Consider the following 18445-nt stretch of genomic DNA (forward strand, 5'->3'; position numbering starts at 1 on the left):
AGCCCACGCCTACACCATGGTACACTCCTATAGCAGAGCACATGATTCAGACCTACAATTCAGGGTTTCCTGGGCTTCTCTGAACAATACCAAACCTTCAGTTTTTTCCTGTTTTCACAAACATGGGCATCCTCCCCCACCTGCCCATAAAACCCCAAGAGTCCCACAAAGCAACCAGGTGAAGTGTTTTTGCGTTTATGTTCTCTGACTGTGGGGCTGATGCTGCCTTGGCCTTGAGACGCCACAGAGACTGCACCACCCTACCCCAGCCATTACCATGACTCCACTGCAGCCAGCTTTCTGGATAGAGGGTCAAAGACAGCAGAGCTTTACACTTTGCTACAGATAAAAGCCAAGGGCTAGAGATGGCTTCAGGTGGAGGGCTAGCCTCCACCAAGTTCAAGTCTGATGGGCGAGCTCCATCCCAGAATCCCTGTGGTGGAACGAGGGAGTCCACTCCACATGTGCATGGCAGCCTAAGCATTACCACCACCACCACTGCCACCACCACTACAGCCGTCACCACCCCCACCGCCGCCGCCACCACAGCCACTATCACCGCCACCACCACCACAGCCACCACCACCACCACAGCCCCGCCACCGCCACCACCACCATCACAACCACCACCACCACAGCCACCACCACCACCATCACAACCACCACAGCCACCACCACCACCACTATCACCACCACCACCACTGCCACCACCATCTCAATAAAGTGAAGACTTTAAAGAAAGAAACCTAAATTCCAACATTTAAAGAGTTTAAAGCAGAGACCAGAAGTGGAGATGGCCCAGAGGGTAAAAGGCTTGCCTTGCGAACAGAGACTTGAGTTCCATCCCCAGCACCCAGGGAAAGAGCTGAGCATGGTGGTCTGCACTTGTAAGCTCAGTGTTGGGCAGGTGGAGACAGGAGGGTCACTGCATCCCTCCATGGCCTCTGCATCAGCTCCTGCTTCCAGATTCCTGCCCTACTTGACTTCCTGCCCTGACTTCCTTCCATGATGAACAGTGATGTAGAAGTTTAAGTCAAATGAACCCTTTCCTTCCCAATTTGCTTTTGGTCATGGTGTTTTGTCACACCAACAAAAACCCTACCTAGGGGATAGATGGACAGACAGACATGGCAGGAAGGGTGTACAATGACTAGGGTTACACATATGACAGGAAGCCACTTACCTGGGACATTCAGTCACTTCAGGTTCCTCGGGTGGTGGGCTGCCTTCTGACTTTTTCCAGCCGATGACATATTTGTTTGCTGCTCCTTGTCTGTGGTAAGGCTTTGCCACAGCCCCAGGTACCTGCTGACCGCCGCTGTGAGTGACGATGTAGACTTTGGAGCTGTCCAGAGACCCAGTGCTTTTGGAGCAGTGAGCAGAGGGGCTTCCTGAACGGTGAGAGCCACTGTGGAGACAGCCAAAGGCGGCATCGTCTCAGATGCCGCAGAGACCTGTGGTCCCTGGGCATGGGCTGGAAGGCAGGCGACCTCTCTACTACATAGCTCACTGGATAGGGGGCTCCCCATGCTCAGATGTGGCTCTCTTGTGGCAGGAACAAGCTGAGAAATACAACTGAGGAAATACAGCCAAAGGCAGGCAAGGGGCAGGCCACTCACGCAGTGCCTAACATTCCAACTCAGCTGCCCAGGCCTCTAGTCTCGTAAGCACAAAAACCCGAGGCCAAAGAGGCGCTCTGGGGCAGCTCCTCATGGACTTCTAATCCCCTAACCTGTCAGATGAGACAGCTGCTGCAGAAATCCCCCTGAACACCCTTCCTCCACCTAATGAAGGACGTGCACCGCAGGCAAGTATCCAAGAACCCTGGGCAGCTTCCACTCGGCGGTAACATGAAACTTTCCGCCACACAGATTCCAGGAGTCCCTGAGGTACCCTGACTCTTGACACCAGGTCTCTTACAAGTGGCCTGAACTTTGAAAAGATGCTACAGGGCTCCAAGACCCCAAGGTGGCTTTTATAGAATGGCCAACTTTTATCCAATCCTGAGGAGGGTGGGAATCTTCCAGGACCTAGAATTCCTGTGATTTCTGGATACAATGTTATCTCGAACTGAACCTCATTAAATAGTATAGTGAAAAGCAGCGAGAATGTCTCCCTGGCACACAGCCCCATCCTCTGTTTCCACCACCCTGGCCAACAGGGACTCCCTGGCATGGTGGCTGTCTCACCACAGCTTAGCAGCCCACACCCAGCCGAGGTCCAGCTTTCCCATGGTGGTGTAAAGCCACGGACAGCAGAGCAGACACAGGTGCTGGGCGGGGCAAGGACAGCAGAGCAGACACAGGTGCTGGGCAGATGTTCAGTTTTGTCAGCTTGACTCTGATTCCTGAGGTGTCAGGTGTGCCTGTCTGAGAAATGTTGAAAACCCACCCTAGATGTGGCCGGCGTCATCCCGCACACTGAGTCCTGGACTGGATAACGGGAGACAGAGGACCGAGCACCAGCCTCGTCTCTGCTTCCTGACTGCACATGCCGTGTGACCTTGTTCTTCTGCCTCCATGACAGACTGTACCCTCAAGCCACCAGCCAAAATAAACCCTTCTTTCCTAACTGGACCTCTCAAGTGAGACTCGTGCCTTCTGTTCTGTAGACACTAGAGAAGAACCCCTTCTCACCCGGGGACAGCCATGAACACAGCCAACAGGTGACAATAAGTTTTTGCCACAAGGGGAATAAAGACAGGGAACCTGGTTTTGGGCAATGTCACTTGGCCTGCTGGGCCAAGCAGAGCCTCGGTAGTTTAAGATGGTTGGGTTACGTGAGTTAAGAGTGGCACAGAATGTTACCCCTTGGTTCTATGACCTACGAGGATGCAGTTTTACCTTACTGGTTGTTACCCAGCACTGTCCTTCAGTAACGTCCACGAAAGGGCAGAGGAGGGCTCCAGGGAGAACGCTGGCATCCGCTCCTCAGGAGCAGAGGCTGTCACCAGAGACTAGGGGCCTGCAGGCCCCACCCCTTGGGGACATGCCTATCAGGGTTCTAGGTCCCGAAGGACTGTCCCATACAGTTTGTGCAGCCATGCTCTGGCTGGAAGCTCTGAGAAGCCGGAGAATGACCCAGAGCCCTGGAGAAACAGCACCAGGGGCAGGAAGTGAATGAGAGTAGAAGCCACACCTTCTGATTAGATCCCACTGAGACACTGACACAGGAGCTGCTTCTTTGAGTCTTTCAAAGAGAGCGCAGAGACCTGAGATTATCAGCCTTTAAACCAGCATACAGATGTCTGTCAAGCAGGATCACAAACCCATGTAGACATGTATTATATAATCTGTATTTAGAATATAATTCCCTTACATTTAGCTTCCTCCTTACCCCCAACATTGGAGGTTGGATCCACCAAAAACTGGAGCTACTTTACAAACAAGTCAATTAATTTTAAGACAGGTCTCACTGACATGTCCAAGCTGACCTTTAAGTGGAATATACCCAGGAGGTCTTGGTTAACCTCTGAGTAGACAAGACTAGAGGCCTGCACTATCAGGCTTAATCAGCTGTCTTCTTAAAACTCCCAGCCGAGGGCCGGGAAGACAGTTCAGCATTTAGGAGTGTTTACCGCTCTTCCAGAAGACCCGAGTTCGGTCCCAGCACCCACACTGGGTGGATGACAACTGCCTGTAATACACGCCAGCTCAAGAAGGCCCCTTCTGCCTTCTGAGGGCAGTTTCCTATGTGCACACATCCGTGCTCAGACCCCAGACCACATCCCAGCTGGACATGGCCTGCCATTGGGCTTCAGGGGCAGGGATGGTGTGATGGTGTTCATGAGCTCACACAAGGGGCTGAGGTGAGTCCCCAACAAGGAGCCTGCTGCTATGCCTTTCCTCCTCCAGGATCTACAACTGTTTCTGACAGGCATGGTGAGATGGCGTCATGTACAAGTGAGTTGCACAGTATTCGCAGTTAACCTGGGACACAGGTGGCCTACAGGATGGACATGGCTGACAGACACTGAAGATTAACCTGCCTAGAGCTCTCTATCAAGAGATACCTTGGTCACAGGTTGAGCAGGGTAGAGACAAGCGACACTGCCCTCCAATTGAAAGAAAGAAGAAAACCGACAGGACAGCAGTAACACGCGTGCCCTGACGGCAGAGTTCAGGAGATGGCACTGCTGTGAGGTCAGAAGGCTGAGCAGTCAGCAGTGACAGCCTCAGGCCCCGCCTACACTGCTCTGGGCAGGGCGGGTGCAGCCTGGCATATACTGGCTCACCTGGAGTGAGAAGAGACCTCACTGAGGTCACCCATGCTACTGTCTGCAGCGCTGCTGGAGATGGCAGAGGCATAGCCATGCAGGGTATACATCTTGGCAGGGTCCTCATCAGCTCCTGAGACATCGGCGGCATCTGCCCACTGTTCCGCCCGGCTGTGGATCAGAGACCTGCTGCCCGTCAGATGCATTGGGCCCAGGATGGTGGCTGGCATGCATGGTGTGGTGTCGATGCCGCTGTCGGTGGAAGCGCCTTTGATGTAGGTCAATCCCAGCAGCTCGGGGTCCATCAGGTCCCCTGACCCAAAGTGCTTGTCATCACTGTTGCTGGAGGTGTTACTAGAGAGAGTGTTGCTGCTGGAGTGGCTAGAGCAGCTCTTATCCCCGATCTGGAGAAGAGGACAGAAGATGGCCGTGGGTAAACCCCCAGATACTGCCCTCCCCAAACAGTAGGCCAAGGCCTGGGCTGAATTCTATGTGCGCCAAGCCAGCGATCAAAATAGAAATGGTTCTTCTCCTTAATAGCTTAGTCCTGTGTGTGTGTGTGTGTGTGTGTGTGTGTGTGTGTGTGTGTGTGTGTGTGTGTGTGTGTGCATGTATGTGGTGTGTGTGTGTGTGTACGTGTGTGTGTGCATGTGTTTGCACCTGTAGTCAGGTCCTCTTTGTTCCTTTGGGTAGCAGTCTATTTCCTTTTGGAGTGAGGATCTCTGACTTTTCCCAGTTCAGCTGCTAAGTCCCAGGGATCTGCCTGCTTCTGCCTCCCCAGTGCTGGGGTTACACATGTACACCCACAGCTGGTTTTCAGAGGGTTCTGGGGATTGAACTCTGGCTCTTAAGATCACACATCAGGCACTTTACCCAGTCTCTTCCACCCAGCCTGGTCTCATGCAGAGGTCCTGCCTCCTGTTTCCTCCATCATTGACAGGAGCGAGCCAAGCACGGGTGTATAACACACAGATGCTACTGAGAAGGATTATACAGACAGAAGGATGCAAAAGTCAGGTAGAGGAGGAGATCAGAAATTTACATTTATAAACCTCTTGCCATTTGCAGCCAGTACAGCATTTCTCTTACAGGCTCCAATGTCACCCCAAGTTTGGTGAAGGAGACCCAGGTCTGAGTCATAATGGTAAAATGTCCAGTTAGCCCCTGTATGCTTTCTGAGAACACAGTGCCATTTGGTTTCTGTGCAGAGAAGGACTCTGCATTTGTGAAGCACCCTGCAAACAAGCAGGCCCTCGGAGCTAAAGCCAAAGCAAGTCCCAAGAAGGAAGACGCCAGACTACACTGTCTGAAAAGCAGCCATACTTTAGGGGAGACCAATGTCACAGTGACACAAGAGATCCCCTCTGTCCCTGGGCTCAGACTGACTCAGCCCATCACAGTCCGGGAACCAGCAGGACAGGGCCTTGGAGCCAGGACAATGCACCTTGCCCAGGCCATTTCCTGGGTTTTGGACATCCCTCTCTTTTCCTTCACACCACTGGACCCTTATGCAGATCCTGGCTTCTCTGGTTTCAACCTGGTCTCTCCGCACGTCATCCTCTATCTACAGAACTACTCTTGACCTGGGCAGTGACTCAGGCCAGGTCAGGGCGTGGCTGCAGGGAGAACTGCTGTGCACGGGTTACAGAAACTGCAAAGCTCAGTGCGGATGTGCTGAGGGGAGGGGAGAGTATTACCCAGGAGTTTGTTTCTTTCCCCTCGCACATTTTCCTACCTCACAACTGCAGCTCCTTTGTTCGGGGTCTCACTGAAGCTGTTTCTCCTACTGGACTCGCCTCTTGGGAGACTCCATGGGGTAGAGAAGTCAGTATGTGGGGAATGCTGTTGGTGGATTATTAGCAGGCCGCTTGGCTGCTACGGTTACGGACATCTCAGTGATGTCAGCAGAGGGACCTCACTGCAGCCCCTCTGGCGAGACGCCTGTTTCAGTTTCCACTATCGCACTGTCCCGTTAAGTAGCTAAGTGGTTGACCAGCTAAACCTGGGGAAGGATCTCATCACTATCACCCTCGACACCAAGGCTGGGAGGGCTGATGTGCCTGTTGGCTTTACCAGGAATCTGCTGTACAGCCTTTCTGAGTCCTTCATGAACTGAGAAAATTAAAAATAAAACCTTTCCCATTTCCTTCCCTTTTTTATCCTTTTTTTTTTTTAAATAGTGTCCTGTGTGGAAAACAACATGCACTCAATCCCAGTCACAGGTATTGACCTACTGTGTGTTGGAATGTGTTTATGTTCTCAATCCTTGCTATGGGTATGCTGCCTGCCCTACTCTGTACTGGGATGCACCCCACACAGCACTGAACACCGCATGCAGTCGCATGCTGCCATACTGTGTGCTGGGCTATACTCCACACTCTCAAGCATGGAAACACCATATGTAGTCCTACTGTGTACTGAGATGCATCCTATGTTCTTGAGCACTGTGGACAGGTGTGCTGTACGCCCCTCTATATGCTGACAAACATCAATCCTACTATGGTGCGATTGACCACACACAAAGGACTCACGTGAGATAGCTTATTGGGGGAATCTTTGCAGCTTCCGTCTTTCTGCAGCGCTCTTTCCTTATAGGAGCTCAGGACTTTGGAAGGTGGGCCATGCCATTTGGTTTCTGTGACACAAACAGAATTGAACCCACAATTTCCAGTGTTAGTGAGAGGGAGAAAAACAGGGTTCTGACTGTTTGGAGCAATCAAGCAGGGTGACTTTACTACAACTTCCCAGGTTACCAGTGAGTACACAGGAGGCAGCAGAGCTCCCGCACAGAGGGCCTGGTTTCTCCAGGCGTTATCACCAGTTATGTAAAGCCATACTATAATCAGTTATCTATAACCATACTATAACCATAGCTACCAGAGCCACCCAGTCACACCAGAACCAACCTGCAGGCACTGCCTCTTATGCTGGGAGAATCAGCCAAGCCCTCTCATCTGACTCACAGGGAAATGCATCAACTATGATTGTGAGTGAGTGGGGACAGGGAAAAAGTATGGGTCAAGGGACGCCCTGGAGGCCGGGTCACCAGGGTTGCATTACCTGGAAGCCTGCCTCCCTCCATGAGGTCCTCATGATCCCCGGTTCCATCGCACTCCACAGAGCCTGGGCCCTGGGGCTCCAGCAGGAGAGGGGACGGACACCTGCAAAGGAGTCCAGTTATTCTTTTTTTTTTTTAAAAGATTTATTTATTTCATGTATGTGAGTACACTGTGGCTGTCTTCAGACACACCAGAAGAGAGAATCAGGTCCAATTACAGATGGTTGTGAACCACCATGTGGGTGCTGGGCTTTGAACTCAGGACCTCTGGAAGAGCAGTCAGCGCTCTTAACCACTGAGCCATCTCTCCAGCCCCGAGTCCAGTTATTCTTATCTGACACCAACAGCCAGCAGACAGATCCGGGGTCAGAACAAGATGGCTGAGGTTTCCTACGGAGGCTACCACCATTCCAGGGTGTGTGTCATCCCTGGCCGGTGGAAACACAGTATCCGGGCTGATCTCTCCAGAGCAGAGGATGCTGTTTCACCAGGGCTGACACACAGCTGGCTTCAACAGACACACACACTGCCAGCATCGAGCTGCAGGTCATCCAGCTCTGGGGGAGCACAGTGATCACCTTACTTTTGACTAATGCGGGTGGCATGGACACATGGGAATACTAATGCTATTAAAGAAAAGAAAACCTGACTAGGTCTAGAGTCTGCCCATTATGGAAACAGGAAAAAGGAAGACATAATCTTAGAAATAAAGGAAGTGAAGAATGTGTTTGTATTGCAACACAATTCTTATGGGCTGAATCCATGCTGTGGATCTGAACCTACACTACATTTAGAAAAGGTATTTGATATTTAGCTGTGAAGACCTCTGTCTAAACATCTGAGGGGAAAAGCTTGGTGTCCACTTCCAAGCCCACATTGGACAGCAGAATGCTTGGACTCGTTCTGCTCTGCACCAGAAAACAGTGCCATGGTCGCCAGGGTCTTCCATGGATAGGCAAGTTCTGTCCACGCCAGCCGAGGCCTCCACGGATGACTGTGTTCTGTTCACTCAAGGGCCCAGCTGCTGACCACCATGGATGGCTAGAGTCACCACAATACACATCTAGAACTTGAGTGCTGTGCTACACGGTACCTCAGGAGTCCCACATATGGTCAGCATGAGTGTGTGCGTGTGTGTGAGTGTATATATCTACAAGGGTCTCCAGTTGTGCCCACACTGCTGACTCCCGCGGTATGATACAAACCACAAAGGCTCCTGTGAAGGAGGCCTCTCTGGCCAAGGGAGCTACTATGTCGCTTCTCCAACATGCAGTGGAGAAGCTCCCATGGTAATCTCATTCTCTGGCTCTCGGGAACTGTCTCCTATTAGCAGGTTTAGTCAGGGGAACTTCCTGAGAGTTCCTGTCCACAAAATCTCAGATCTTCTCTCTTGTGTTCATAAGTCCATTCCATGTCACAAAGAAAGCAGGGAGGACCAGGGAACACTGTGACAAAAATGGAGTTTCCTAGCAGGGCCTGGTGGCACACACCTGCCATTCCAGCACTTGAGAGGCTGACACAGGTGTATTGTCATGAGGTAGAGGTCAGCATAGGCTACAGGGTGAGCCTGAGTCACTCAGAAGACTCTGTACTTGCTAACAATGCTTGTTACAAGTGGCTTGCATGCAACTCACACACAGGGACACTTGAGTGAGTCCCAGGTACAGACACAGGCTCCCCCAGGGAGACAGAGAGGTGGGATGGAGCCATACCCATCATAGCCCACTTGTGGTCTCCAGGGTCCACTCCCACCAGGTCCCGGGTCGCTGGATGATGACTGGTTGCTGGGAGAACTTCTGGAAGGGGAAGATCAGCAGCACAGGGTTACAGACGCTGCAGTCCTGTCCAGCCCACCCATCCGACTTGAGCTGTTTACAAACAAATGCCCTATGTCCATTCACATCACAAGGTGAATGGAACCAATGATGGATAGGTAATATTTCTGACAGAAACCCATGACAGGAAGGAGAAGAGGGTAAGTGGACATTTGCTGCCTAAAGACGAAGGTGCAAGTATGACTCCAGAGGACAGAAAACCAGGCACATGGCAGGGGCGTACAGTCAGGAGAGCAGCCCTCGTACCTGTTACACAGAGCCTAGTGCAGGCCACAACTGGGTCCAGTGCACAAGTCAGCAGGAGCAAAGCTGTAATGTGGCACAGCACTGACTTTCGCATGGCCACCTACTGTAAATTCTACAGACCCTTTTCCGAGTACTTATGAGACGTCACTGATAGAGACAATACTCGCCAGCATCCCTCAGGCTCTGGGGCACTCTAGTCTCCTCTGCAATTCTCTAGACTCTTGATAATTAAGGGGGGCTCTGCTGACTCTTGCCCTGGGTGTGTGCCTGGAGCACGGGAAGGCTGCGTTTTATGATCTTTAAGTATGGCGGCTTGGAGCCCAGAGGGCTTGATTAATGTTAAAACATTCCTGCACCTCCTGGGAGTATAAACTAGAAGAGGCAAGAAGGGCTACACATTCTGCTAACTCTGGTAAATATTTGTAGAGGCTTACAGTGTGGAGTGCCTGGTTCTAAGCCCTTCAGTGATGCTGATGTGGGTAGTCATTAGGAGGTTGCCGGGGTCTACATTCTTCTTCTCTTCCAGATGAGGGAAGTACATCAGAGAGGACCAGGGGACACACCCCAACAGGCAAGCAAGACCCTGGTTCTGGTGTGTCCTGACAGGTCTACTAGATCAGAGTGCTCAGGGGTCAGCTGCCCAGAGTAAAGGCACACATCTCTGTGGTGTAGGTTCCATGAATCTTTAGATAGGGATTACACAGAATAAACTGTTGTGCTCTCAAACATAACCTATGCAAGTGTCCTGAGCTCTCATCAGCTTCTCGTGTTACTGCATTTAAGCTGGTTGGATTCTGGGCACCACTGTGTGCCTGAGGCTAGCCCATCCCTCTGCTTGCCAAAACCCACAACGAGCTATCCCATAACCAGCCAGGCTTGGTTAGTACCTACGAAAGCTGTGGTGTTACCTGGTGCCATCGGGCAGCTTCCTGTCAAAGGATGTACTTCGTGGGATGGCGGCCTGGGCCTGCTGCAGCAGCGGCTGGCACTGGAGTCGGTCCGGTGTGCCAGGCACAGGCGAGGCTCTGGAAACTGGCTGTAGGGCAGGGGTGGGCACTCGGTGCCATGTGGTGTTCCTCCTAAAAGGTGTCTTGTACTCACAGGGCGTGCCCTCGCTGTCCAGCTTGTACTCCACCATGGGGATCCGGCAGAGCTCTGAACAGCCCCTGTGGAACCAAGGAGAGGCGGTGAGACTATAGCTTTTTGGAGGGCCCAGGCAAGGCCTGCTCATAGTTGAGGAGATTCTCCTACAAGCGGCCCTGTGCTTACTGGGACCTAACTGGATGGCACCTTACAGCTACCCTAAGAGGCTTCCTTCCCTAGATGCTCGAAACTGTTCAGCTGCTGTCTGGCCCACAGCCAGACTGGGATTCTAAAAGATCCAATTGTGGCTTTCTCCTGTCTGCCAACATACCATAGGCTGGTTGGGGTGGGAAGTGCTGCACAGTGGGAGGGACCACAGCCCTTTGGATGCCATGGGTTATTGTTAGTTGTTTTCAAAGCCCTTCTGTATCCCTACAAGTTCTGCCTACTGTCACGGGATATCAAAGCTCAGAGATGCTGCAAACCTGCTCAGTATTAATTGGCAGGGTCATGGCCAGACCCAGGTGCTACAAATGTTGTCCACAGAGTTAGACACGGACACAAGACATTGTTCACCAGGGCCCAGGCATCAGTGTCAATCACCCAACTGGCCATGCTGGCTCAGCAGTCAGCTTCTGAAGGCAGTGGCCCTCTGGACACTCAAGGTGAAAATTGTCTTCTAGCCAGCTTTTGAAAGAGCTGCTCCAAGAACATCACCCATTAGCAGATGCTGGAGGAAAGTTTGCCTGTCCCTTTCAAAAGCACTGCAGAGGACAGCAGGAGCTCAGTATCACCCCAGCTCACAGAGGGAAAACTGCCATGCTCTGCACAGCCCACAGAGGCTCAGGGAAGAGACACCAGGATGACCCACTGACAGTGAATGCAGAGGCTTAAGACGGGGGCTGCTTAGAAAGCAGGGTCCATGAGAAGTTCAGACCTAGGCCCTGAGGTACAACGGGCAGGTAACAACCAGAGGGTCCTAGAGAGCAGGCTCTGAAATGAGGAAAGATGAGACTTAGCCTCACAGCTCTTAATGTAAATCCAGCCTGTCCCCAAAGACTGAACAGGGATCACTTTCACCAGAAAGACAACAGATGTCTGTTCCAGCCCTTATAAAGAAGCTCCCCAGCAGCCAAGGCTCAGATACTGACAGACATTATAAGTAGGTTTTAAAGTCCAGAAAAAAAATCTAGCCCGGCAGTAGAAAGGTAAACTGAGGTACTCTTCCAAAGAACTTAGAGACATGAGAAAATTCAAGGTGATTCCAAAACACCCATCTTTCACCAAAAAGAAGTGAGGGTGGGTAAGGTAGTAAATTAAGAAGAAGCACTACCAAAAGGCCAAAATATCAGAACCAGAAGATATGAAAACTGGATCTGAAGGCCCATAGGGCACAAAGCATGGATGGATGAAGAGCCACCTATATTTACAACATGCCCTGTGGAATTTAGATCCAGGGTCAGAGACCTGGCCTGGGTTTGGCAGGATACCCGGGTAGAGGGCTGGCCAGAGCTCTGCTCTCTGCAGTCATGCTGGAAGGCTTCTGATTAAAACCCTGGCTGAAGATAATTTCTAATTGCTCCAACCTTGAAGCTAGGGCTGAAGAGAGAAGTGTCAAGAACAGCCTGGCTTGCATCTCACAACCCTGAGTAGGTGATGGTGCTGCCCTTGGGGAAGCAACCCGGAGAAAGCCCACCGTGAGACAGACCTAAGATGTCTTCCAAGGAGGCTCTAACCACCACACACCTGTTCCCCACCATCTAACTCCATCCACCTCCCCCAGAGCCAAGCTTACTTTACATGCTAGCTTATATTTCTCTGGATTTTCTGATATGAGTCAATATTGAAGTTCAGATTTGCCCTGGATTGTGTTGTTTTATTCTGAATGGAATCTGAGGAAACATTTACCAAAGGACTTTAGTTTATGAATATTTTGCTATGTAATTAGATTCAACTCCTGCTGGGACTGCAGATTCGTCCACATGGCCAATGACCTCACTGGAAATCACGAAATGGGACTTTACAGTAAGGCTACACCTGTGTCTGCTGTCACTTCCCATGAGTGGTCACCTGGTGCAGGGGAGCCCAGGCTGTGTGTCTCTATGGCTCTGCCCACACTTCTGAGGCCTGCACTTGCAAAGGGAAGACAGATAGCTGAGAACGGGGTGGTCTACTTAATTCACACTTGTGGACTCTAGCTGTCAACAGCACACCACAACTTAACTTGAATCCTGGAAGAAAGAATGGACCTATAGGTGTACATACACCTAGTGTTTGAGGGGAATGTCATGCATAAGGGAGAGTAAAGAACAGAGCAGAACTGTCTTTCCAAGTATCTCAAAGAAAGACCTATGCAAGAGGCTTTTCAAAGGCAGGCAAATAAATTAAATAAATAAATATATAAACAAAGAAACAAACAAACGTGTAGCCTTCTGCCACAGCGTTAGCTATTCTTTCAGGCACTAAGTGAAGCTCAGTCACTGAGATGCTCACACTGCACAAGCATAGGAGCCAAGTTCAATTCCTTATGTTACCCAGAATGCCAGAGGTAGAGTGTGTTTGTGGTCTTAATGCTGGGGAGGAAAAGACCTGCAGCCCCGGGGCTGAGTGACCAGCTTCTCTAGAAATCACTGCAGTTCCCTGAGAGATGAAGTCTGAAAAAACAGGGCAAAGAGCCCTGAGGGAGAGATCTGACATGGACCTCTGGTTTCTACACACACATGCATCCACATTTACATGTTTACTTGTACACATATGAACACACATGTGTACACTCATGTAACTGCTATTAAGGGACAGTTTCATAGCACTAACTCTAAAAAGCAAGCTTTTTCTTGATTCCTGTGGCTAATATGACAAACTTCATAGACTGTAATGGACGATACCAGACCTGCTCAACCTTAGCTCTGCTCCACAGGTCTGAGAGAATTGTCAGAGAATGCATACAGAAGAATTTCAGGGTAGCCCTCAGAGACCCCCTTGCAGAGGTGGACCTGCCTGAGCCTTGACTTCACCATCTCTGCTTGGTTTGGATGTGAATCATCTCCACAAGTTTGTGTGTTTGAACACGTGGTCTCCAGGTGGTGGTACTGTTTTGGGAGGTGAGGCCTAATGAGGAAGTGGATCTTTGGCAGACAGACAGGCCTTGAGGTTGATGGCCCAGGCTCCACTTCCTGTCTGGCTCTGCTTCTACTCTGAGATGTGAGGAGTCCTAGAGTGCTTCTGCTCTATCTCCTCAGATCATGAGACAGGACAACCCCTCCTCCCTTAAGCTACAATGATCAGGTATTCTGCCACAGAGACAAGAAAGCAGAGCCTATGTGGCTCTCACAACCCACTTCAGGGACATCCTGGGTCTTCTGGATAACCACTCAGACTACTGTAGGGCCAGAAGAGACCCAACTAGGTCAAAACGACCTCTCAGAAAAATGGCATTTGTTAAGGGAGGTGGGGGAGGCTCTACTACTCTTGTATGTAAGTGAAACCTGTCAAACAAAGAAGGCACATACACTCAGACAGCACCAGGACATAGTGGCTTCTTTTCCACACAGAGAACCAGGTCAATGTGCAGATGCACTGACAGCATTAGGCACACTGTGAGCTTTCTTGCCAATGAGATGCTAACACATGCTGGCTTAAGCTGTGGATGTGATCCCTAGCTTATCAACAGCAATTTCCTCTTTGCTCCACAACATCCACTTCAGAATTCAGTTCCCAGCCTAGGTAGAGATCAAGAGAAATCTAGCCTCTGGGTTAAAAATAAAGTTGATTTTAGCATTTCCCCTCTCTCCAGTGACTTCTCTGACTGTAATCTCTTCACCACACAACCTGAGAGCAAATGTGTTGCAGGCCAGGGTCACCGACGATGCACTGGATAGAGTGGGGTTTGCAGGAGGCTTCAGAAGCACCTTTTATTTTGTGCTGTATCTGAAAAGCAATACTGACCTCTGAACTCACAAGAGGACTTTTGGGATAGTTTCAGCCTGTACAGGAATGCCTGTTGATTGACATCCAATGCTCCCCTTGCTCCCTAATACTGGGCCCCATCTCTACCACTTGTTTTTTCCTCACTGTCGACAAAATACCTGAACAAAGCAACCCACAGACGTGTCCAGGTTTGTCTCCCAGGTAACTTCACACTCTGTTGAATCGACAAGGTTAGCATCACCCTATAGAAGACTGTTTGGCTCTTACAGTGAACCCCACTTCCTGGCTTTGAACCATATCTAACAAAGAGGTTATATCAACTGCCAGTCATGGGTGACAGAAAACCACACTCACTGTGCATGTCGTCAGGTTCAGGAAGGCCCCGTGACAATATCAACAGTATCACCTGCACAGGCCTTCCTGTAGCACCCCTCCTTCCTAGCATAGTCTCTGTTGGCCTCCATAATTTAAGCACTTGAAACAGTTACCACTGGCCAAGCTGGACTCTTGCTTGGATCAGAAGTAGGGCCCCATTATCCACAGCTTCCTCAAGATGACCATCCTGGACCATCCTAGAGTCTCTCCCACTGCCAGTCAGGCACTCAACACCCATCAAACTTCCCCACAGAAGAATGAGTTTGGACTTGGGCCTAAAATCCTACCCTGCCAGTATGTGATGTTGACAATGACTTTAGACTCTGAAAATATTGTGGCAGCAGAGAGCACAGTCTAGTCTGGATCATACAAAACACACAGACTCTTGACATGCCAGCAGGGCTGTGCACAGAAGTCTTCTGAAGGAAGCCTGCACTGGGCAGCAAGCAAGAAGCACAAAGGAGACAGAGCTGCCTCGGAATAGAGTACAGTACTTTACAGAGAGGCAACCTCACTTTCAGTTTCTACAAAATGGAGGAAAACGCAAAGGCCTATAAAGTTCTACCCCCCACCCCCAGAGCTGGGGACCGAACCCAGGGGCATGAGTGTTTCTAAGTTTATAGAATTCTGGAATTTAATTTACACACACACACACACACACACACACACACACACACACACACACACGCACACTATTCTGGAGGTTGGAAAGATGGCTTGGCAGGTAAAGATGCCTACTGTGCAAGCCTGGAGGTCTGAGTTTGAGCCCTGAAAGCCATGTAAAGGTTTCAAAACCAGCTCTACGAGTCGTCCCAGACCTCTGCATGCACCCTAGCATGCACGGCTACATCATGTGCACACAAGTAAACACACATAAATGTGAACTGAACAACTGGGTTGAGTCACAGTAGCCATGGCCTGTGCTCAGTTATTTGATGGTGAGCACACCCTGGCTCAGGTACAAGCACCACCTGGCTGACTGTTTGCAAGTGCTCCTCAACAAGTTTCACAGGTGCTCCCGGGAACCCATGCCTCACCTAGTACAGCACACGTCACATATTCCATGTGTCATGTGAGGTTGTGATGGACCAAGAAGTCACCATCTCTCAGTTTTCTCAGAAAACTCCAGAAAAAAATGTTTACTGCATTGTAACACTTGCTATGTTACATGGAGAAGGTTCCTGGTAGCCACAGATAACAAAGGGCTACCATCTAAGAAGGGAGCACCTGGCTGTCCACCATCTAGGCCATTGGTAACCTGGCTGGCATGGTATAGCCACCATGTTGCCTCTGCCTTCCTGTTATCAAACAGTAACAGCACCATGTGTAAAATGTAAGCTGGAGCTGGCCAACAGGAGGGTGACAGTGTCTTACAAAGGCCTGCACAATCTTTGTTATCAGGTAAAAGGGTGCGCAAGTCTCTGTTTTAAATAGTCACTGCATGCACAAGAAGAACTGTGTAAGAACACTGGGCAGACTAAAGAGGACCCATCAGGGTGAAGAGGAGGCTGTCTTGTCAACAATGCAAGGGATCAGCCATTCTTGGCACTGATTTGTTGGGAATTATGACTGAATGAATTGGACAAACCAACAACTGCACAGGTGAATTACTGAATAAACAAATGGACAGTAGAGAGAAGAGCGGACGATGAAAACATGCAATCCAGCAAAGGCTCTGGGACTCTAGGCTTACACTGAGAGCACAGTCAATTGGCAGGCACACCAGGACTGAGAGGGTGTGCCAGGTGGCTGGGTGGCTGCTAGAGCCTCAAGTCCTGAACGGTTTCTATGTTTCACACCAACAGTCATTAAAGGGTTGGTAAGACAAGAACAGACACAACACCCACAACACCCATTTTATTATCTATACAAACAAATTAGAATTGTAATCTAAAATCTCATTTGAGTCCAGATCTCTCTCTCTCTCTCTCTCTCTCTCTCTCTCTCTCTCTCTCTCTCTCTCTCTCTCTCTCCCTCTCTCTCTGCAACAGACAAAGGCTTGGTGCACTGGGCTTTAATTTTATAGAATTCTGTGGGAGCAATCATTTTGGCTCCAGATAACCCATGGAAATCTCTGCTGTCCTGTGTCACATGGAAATGTGGACCCTTGTCAACAAAGCACAGAGAATCACAGGAGCCAGATGTACAGCCTGGGGTTTCATTTCCATTTTTATTGGACATATTTACTAAACTCGCTAGCAGTGTGTGGCAAGTCATGCATGATTCCGGAGAGTCATCACTTCTCATAGACAGCGGCATTCAAAGGATGCCTTGTCCCTAAAATGCCACTGACAGAATGTGAGGGTTAGGGGTGGGGCCTCATCCTTGGAAAACAGAAAAAGATCTTTAAGAAAACTAAAACCAAAAACCTAACAACATTGTGTATGTAAATGTGGGTGGGTAGGTACATGTGTGCCACAGTGCCCATGAAGTCACAGGACAATTCTGGGTGTCTATTCTCACCTTCCACCTTGACGGGGTCTCCTGTTCACTACTGCACACCAGACTAGCAGGCCCATGAACTCCTTGGGTTTCCTGGCTCTACCTCCCATCTTGCCATAGGAACACTAGGCTTACACACTCCCAGGGTTGGTCTCATGTGGGTCTAGGGATCCAAACTCAGGTCCTCATGCTTCCTGGCAAGCCTTGCACCTACCTAGTAATTTCTATCAGAAAGACCTTAATCAGTGTCTGCTTTTTCTGCCCAGTAGCCTGAAGGAGCCCATTCCTCAGCTCATTTCCATTTGAAGAGTCATCCCATGATGCTCCAGTTCTGAAGTGCATGAATTTACTCAAAGGTCCTGGCCCCAGCAGGAGATCCCTTAACAAGCTCCCCTCCTCCCTCACCAACTCCATCAAGAAACCAAAAGTGGCCCTGGTTTCTTTCAACTGGGAGCAGGGTGGGGGCAGGCAGCTGGACTGTCCTTGAGGCTGGATCAGAAAGGACTTCAAAACAGGCATGGCTTTTGATGTACACAAACACCATCCCCACAGAAGATTTCAGTCAACTCAGCAGTGATGAGTGTCACCAGGCATCGCTGACCAGAGGACGGCCTGAAGTGCCCATTAACCTGAAGGCCCCTCAGGCTGCGGGCAGAAGCAGATAGGTTCTCAGTCAAATTATTTTGTTACTGATACTCTAAGACGATTTCTATCTACCTATCCACCTGTCTGTCTGTCTGTCTATCCATCCATCTATCTATCTATGAACGAAGAAGCACCTCCCACAGTTTTCCTTATAATTAGCTAGTTTTGCTGTGTGGAACTTGCACAGAGGACCACTGCATGGTAAAAAAAAAATCACATAGATGTGTGCACATGCACATAACTGCTCATTTAGTTCCTTTCCTTCCTGACAGGCTCTAAGAGCCAATTTATGAAAGAAGATGGAGGTAATTTTCCACACCACAAATCAAATGTGATGTCAGAGCCTCAGGCAAATCCTGTATCCTTAACTATAGGACTATGGAACCGAATTAAGCTGCCCTTAAAAAGAGTCCCAGTTTTATTTAAAAGACTTATTATTTATTGGTGTGCATGTGCATGCATATGTAAGTAGCATGTGCACGCAGACATCAGGGGTCCACGGAAGAGGGCACTGGATTCCCAGGACACAGAGTTGAGAGGCAGCTATGAGCACCAAATGTGGGTGCTGGAAGCTAACCTCAAGGGTCTTGTAAGAGCAGCACGTGATCCCACTCCCTG

The 18445-nt window shown here is 50.0% G+C and overlaps 1 protein-coding gene across 4 annotated transcripts in view; it reads right to left on the reverse strand.

Annotated features, from left to right (window-relative positions):
- Positions 1-18445, reverse strand: part of Sipa1l2 (signal induced proliferation associated 1 like 2) — a 150988-nt gene that overhangs the window by 24519 nt on the left and 108024 nt on the right. For all 4 annotated transcript variants that reach the window (XM_032888204.1, XM_032888203.1, XM_032888202.1 and 1 more), the window contains exons 11-16: positions 10264-10521; positions 8987-9070; positions 7277-7377; positions 6748-6851; positions 4235-4620; positions 1184-1408 (exon numbers count right to left, since the gene is read on the reverse strand). In XM_032888204.1, the coding sequence (XP_032744095.1) occupies positions 1184-1408; positions 4235-4620; positions 6748-6851; positions 7277-7377; positions 8987-9070; positions 10264-10521 (1158 nt within the window). The remainder of the gene's footprint in view (positions 1-1183; positions 1409-4234; positions 4621-6747; positions 6852-7276; positions 7378-8986; positions 9071-10263; positions 10522-18445) is intronic.

This window comes from Rattus rattus, chromosome 17 (assembly GCF_011064425.1).
Source record: "Rattus rattus isolate New Zealand chromosome 17, Rrattus_CSIRO_v1, whole genome shotgun sequence".
In the NCBI taxonomy this organism is placed as follows: Eukaryota; Metazoa; Chordata; class Mammalia; order Rodentia; family Muridae; genus Rattus; species Rattus rattus.